The sequence below is a fragment of the Ostrea edulis genome, chromosome 6 (genome assembly GCF_947568905.1).
Source record: "Ostrea edulis chromosome 6, xbOstEdul1.1, whole genome shotgun sequence".
In the NCBI taxonomy this organism is placed as follows: domain Eukaryota; kingdom Metazoa; phylum Mollusca; class Bivalvia; order Ostreida; family Ostreidae; genus Ostrea; species Ostrea edulis.
This window is the reverse complement of record NC_079169.1, coordinates 89,294,946-89,300,945: the sequence shown is the minus strand read 5'-3', so window position 1 is coordinate 89,300,945 and position 6,000 is coordinate 89,294,946. Positions and strand designations below refer to the sequence as shown.

Genomic DNA, 6,000 nt, shown 5'->3' with positions numbered 1-6,000 from the left:
AAAAGAAGTTTTAGAATTGAAATTACAACGAAAGATTTCAAGATATACGAATTTTAATAACTGATATTTCTTAATTCTTGAACTTTAACACAAACTCAAGGTGCAGACCTAGACTTGTACATGACACATCTAGATATTTCTGTAATACACGAAACTTCCCATATTCATATAGCAATATTCCATTATCACCTGCATATGTTGTGTATATATCTCAACTGATTTGATGGGTAAGAGCTTGTTCTGTGTATAATCAATTTTTAATTCGAGGCAGGCTACTGACAAACAAGTTGATGGTGCAGGGGTTTCAACAGTCTCGTTTAAAGTCAACATTCGCAAATTATATGGTCGTTATAATGATCAAGTTTGCCACCACAACCTATAAGTTGGTCAAATGCCATGTGACGTGTTTCATACCAATTGTTAGGCCGTTCATCGTTCACTGATATTGACTACGGATAACTCCTCCTAGGCACCTGATCCCAGCTCTGGTATATCAAGGGGTCCATCTTTGCCCAGCTCTCTACTTTGTATTGCTTATAGGAGTTATGAGATTGATCACTGTTTAGTATCTTCTTTCTTACACTGATACATGGTATATAACGTATTCCGTCGTGTGTATACATGTATTGATATTTGACATGACATTGGGAGTTCGACTTTCTGTGAACGAATTCAATGTTCTTAAAGGTCATACACAATGCGGTAATATCCTACGTAATAACCCCAGCTTTTGTGTGGTTGGACACGTTCTCCAACAATGTTTGTACAGAGCTCCAATTCGGAATTAAGGAGAAATAACACACCAATTACATTCCTCAGTTTAAGATCACACGGTTTAAAAGAAACACAGAAATATTGCTGCTCTTCAGTTTATACATTCACTTATTTTTCAAAAGAAAGTCAGCCACTATGACGATGTGGCATTCCTCCTAAATACAAATCCAATTGGTGATATTCCTATGTTCCTATTACTTCCCCCCCAAATTCATCGTATTATAAAAGGTTGACGAGTTTTCAAAATACACATATGGGGCATGTTAATAGGAGAATATTTGGTGATGTTGGACTTCATTTTGATATTCTTCGCATAACCGCATGCGTTTTGCACACAGCATATAATTATTGTTACATTATTCAGGATTTGAAATGGTCAATTCATACACCTGTCATGGTAAGCAAAAGATGTATGTAAGAGTTTGCTCTGTAACATGCTATGTGATTTTAATGCTACGGTAATTTAATCCTAGCCCATCATCCAAAGGGTAGTGATAATCCCAAGATGAAAATTTGAAGATAATGAGAGCAGCGATCAATCTCATAACTCCTATAAGGAATACAGAATGAAGAGTTGGGCAAACACGGGTTCCTGTACTTAGCAGTGGTGGGATCAGGTACCTAGGAGGAGTAAGCATTCCCTGTCGACCGGACAATTTAATCGTAGCAAGATTGGCCATTGTGGTTTACATGCTATTAGAAATGGTGTCCATGGAATGCAATCCTAAAACCCTATTAAAAACCGTCTCCCTTTTGGAAGAATCATAATTGATGTCGTATTTCTTATAATAGATAATGAAGTTCAATATTCACATTTTGAAAGCATAACGAATACACAAGATGACATCCCAAAAGATATTGAAAACATACATAGTTGTACATGGTCAGTGGATTAGGAATGATTGTATCCTATGTTATACTTACCCTAACCCTGACGTTACACTTTCAAAGAATGCTTGTATTCAGCGTTATATCCTAATTATCGTTACTAATCATCTTATTTGCATTGTTTTCTTCTGGATGTTTATGATAGTTATAAGGATCTAGTTTGCCAATACAGCCCATCAGTAGGTCAAATGCTGTCTGACGTGTTTCATACCGATTGTTAAGCCGTTCTTGGCACACTGATCTTCATTACGGATTACTCCGTTTACTTGCTCAAGACATAGGGTTCATGGCGGGTGTGTCCCGTCGACAGGGAAAACTTACTCCTCCTAAGCACATGATCCCACCTCTGGTATGTCCAGGGGTCCGTGTTTGTCCAACGATGTATTTTGTATTCCTTACAGGAGTTATGAAATTGACTGTTTGTTATCTTCAACTTTCATACATTTGTAATAATGTTGTGTTTTCACTGATGCAATTGAATTTAAGGTGGGATTTTCTGTTTTTTTTATACTTAAATGAAGAAACCGAACGGCCGAGATTAATTTACATGAAATTTTCTGAGTGTGTTGGGCAAGTAGTATGGAATCTGACCGATTATTAAATACCATTAAAACCAGAATTTTTTTTTTTGCGTTACTTGATAGGCTACATGTATATACTTTTTAAGGATTGTATGCATATAGAAAATTTATGACCTACTTTCTTGCTCTTCCTCACGGGCATATCCACTGTCCATATATAGTAAATTGCCGTAGAGATTGTTTGTACTCTGTGTTAAAAGCACGATTGTATACTGCGTGTAAGGAATACGAAATGGAGAGTTGGACAAACACGGACCCCTAGATATACCAGAGGTGGGATCAGGTTCCTAGGAGGAGTAAGCATCCCCTGTCAACCTGTCACACGCGCCGAGAGCGTTACATATTATACCATAGTTAAATAACTATCGGCTTTTAAGTAAAGTGCTCAAGATAATATGCCGTTTGCTTATTCTTGCGCACGAGATATTTATTCTCAAACACGATATACTTATTTTTACGCAAGAGATAATGCAAAGGTGAAGATAGCAAAGAGTGGTGAATTTCATAACTCTATAAGGAATACAAAATAGAGAGTTGGGCAAACCCGAACTTCTGGATATACCAGAGGTGGAATCAGGTATGTCATACAACACTACAAACGTGTCGTAAAACTATACAAACTTATTTCAAGAGAATACACTACTGTACTTGCTAATTAATTCAATGACAAACCGAAGAGGTGGTTGTGATTACGAAGATGAAGTATACAATTGACCTGAACAAACTGAACCTGGGTATTTAACACTGTTTGATAATAGTTCACGGTGTGGAGGATTTTGATCATTTGATACCTTTGTTAAAGCCGTACACCATTATTGACACGTTTAACAGCTAGTTAATGAAGATTTAAAGTTTCTGATACCATCTTTAAATTATATGTTGTAAAGACATTGCAAATACACCAGTGTAGAGTATGAAATTCTCTATTTGAAAATGTCAAGTATTCGAACCTACTTCTATTTTGTGTAATTCAGAAAGTGGATTTATAAAAGTTTTTAATTACTTGGGAAATGTGTTGAACGATGCCCTGTCACATTTTAGTATTCAGATATGATGAAGGTATGGATGCTTATAAATGTTAATGGATTAGAAACACTTTATCATTATTTTTTTCTTTGAATCATTTATTCAAAATTATCAATATTTGTAGAGAACCCTTGAAAGATCTAACAGAAGACGACGAAAAGCAGGTAAGTTTAAATAGTTATATCATTAACTATAACTCCTTCCTGCACTATTGTACTTTCAACCATCATTACGATAAAATTATATTGATTCCAAACTTTGAATTGTACGTGCTTTCAAAAGGTCCCAGGAAATATATAGTAACGCTGCGATTAAGCAATTTAGAAGAGACGGTTACAGTTTCGTAGTTTGCCTTATGAAACGAAAGTAATTTAACGCATGTGTCAAATCTTCATTGCGTTGATTTGTTTGTAGCTAAATTAAAGTGATATGAAATTACCAGCCGCCATTTTCATTGTCAGGCTCAAAGTTTAGGTAACAGTAAAATTGTCTTTGTTTTCTTGCTTATCAAAAATAATTTTAGAATAATCTGTTAATTACAACTCCAAATAAAAGGCTAATTTTTTAAACCAAGACATGAGTTCTGTGTCGTAGGTGCATTTACTGGTACTCTGGGTGGCTATATAGTAAATGGGACAAAGAGTTGGGGAAACAAGAAATATTAAAGACTAATTTTTAAGCATAATATAAAAACTTATACGGTACCAATTTTGATGCACCAAATGCGCATTTCGACAAATAATGTCTCTTTAGTGATGCTCAACCGAAATGTTTGAAATCCGAAATAACAATGAAGTTTTAGAGCTATTATAGGGAAAACAGTGTGTAGGCGGTGTTATGCGAGTACAAGTAGGTATACAAGGGATAATACAGAATTTTCCCCCAAGGGTGTGGAACTCACTACATTCAATGTTCCCAATCTTCTCTCGGGTATAAGACAAGGGGTGGGACTCTCTACATACAATGTTCCCAATCTTCTCTCGGGTATAAGACAAAGGGGTGCGACTCACTACATACAATGTTCCCAATCTTCTATCGGGTATAAGACATGGGGGTGGGACTCTCTACATACAATGTTCCCAATCTTCTCTCAGGAATATAACAAGGGGTGGGACTCACTACATACAATGTTCCCAATCTTCTCTCGGGTAAATGACAAGGGGATGGGAATCACTACATACAATGTTCCCAATCTTCTCTCGGGTATAGGACAAAGGGGAGGGACTGTCTACATACAATGTTCCCAATCTTCTCTCGGATATAAGACAAGGGGGTGGGACTCGCTACATATAATGTTCCCAATCTTCTCTCGGGTATAAGACAAGAGGGTGGGACTCTCTACATACAATGTTCCCAATCTTCTCTCGGGTATAAGCCAATGGGGAGGGATTCTTTACATACAATGTTCCCAATTTTCTCTCGGGAATAAAACAAGGGGGTGGGTCTCTCTACATACAATGTTCTCAATCTTCTATCGGGTATAAGACAAGGGGGTGGGACTCACTACATACAATGTTCCCAATCTTCTATCGGGTATAAGACAAGGGGGTGGGACTCTCTCCATACAATGTTCCCAATCGTCTCTCGGGTATAAGACAAGGGGGTAGGACTCTCTACATACAATGTTCCTAATCTTCTATCGAGTATAAGACAAGGGGGTGGGACTCTCTACATACAATGTTCCCAATCTTCTCTCGGGTATAAGACAAGGGGGTGGGACTCACTACATACAATGTTCCCAATCTTCTCTCGGGTATAAGGCAAGGGGGAGGGACTCTCTACATACAATGTTCCCAATCTTCTATCGGGTATAAGACAAGGGGGTGGGACTCTCTACATACAATGTTCCTAATCTTCTATCGGGTATAAGACAAGGGGGTGGGACTCTCTACATACAATGTTCCCAATCTTCTCTCGGGTATAAGACAAGGGGGTGGGGCTCACTACATACAATGTTCCCAATCTTCTCTCGGGTAAAAGACAATGGGGAGGGACTCTCTACATACAATGTTCCCAATCTTCTGTCAGGAATATAACAAGGGGTGGGACTCTCTACATACAATGTTCCCAATCTTCTCTCGGGTATAAGACAATGGGGAGGGACTCTCTACATACAATGTTCCCAATCTTCTCTCAGGAATATAACAAGGGGTGGGACTCGCTACATATAATGTTCCCGATCTACGCTCATGGAAAAGAGAATGGGGCTCGCTACATACAATTTTCGCAATCTATTCTCTTAGTGTGGTGAATATTTTTTATTCAATGCCAAGCTGAGAATATATTTCAAATCTATTTTAAAATTACCACCTAGCATTGGCATATTTTCATAGATTTTAATATCTGACGTAGATTTAAGTTTCCAACGTGTTTTGTCAACACCTCCCCTCTCACTTACTCCCGTTTTGTCGGTAACGATACGTTGGGATCATTCAAAAGCATATGCTTAATCAAGATAATCATGATAGTATTGTTATTATACAGGATTTATAAAACGCCAAATATAATGTAAAATTACTCTAAAGCACTGTACATGACTATATTAAAAAATGTACAAGTAAATTACATAAATTTAAAATATATAAACCATACAAATACGTTAAGAAATGTGAGCATATACAAATATTAAAATTTGTATGAAAAACAAATGCAACAATGGATAAATCAATATATCAAGATAATATAACAATGTATGAAATAATACAACAATGCACATGTCAATACATTAAAA

The 6,000-nt window shown here is 36.9% G+C and overlaps 1 protein-coding gene across 1 annotated transcript in view; it reads left to right on the top strand.

The window, feature by feature from the left end:
• The first annotated feature begins 3,163 nt into the window (after nucleotides 1-3,163).
• LOC125647436 (uncharacterized) overlaps nucleotides 3,164-6,000 on the top strand; it is a 30,684-nt gene continuing 27,847 nt past the window's right edge. Inside the window, exons 1-2 of the mRNA XM_056142573.1 lie at nucleotides 3,164-3,302; nucleotides 3,394-3,433. Coding sequence (XP_055998548.1) covers nucleotides 3,294-3,302; nucleotides 3,394-3,433 — 49 coding nt within the window. The 5' untranslated portion in view covers nucleotides 3,164-3,293. The remainder of the gene's footprint in view (nucleotides 3,303-3,393; nucleotides 3,434-6,000) is intronic.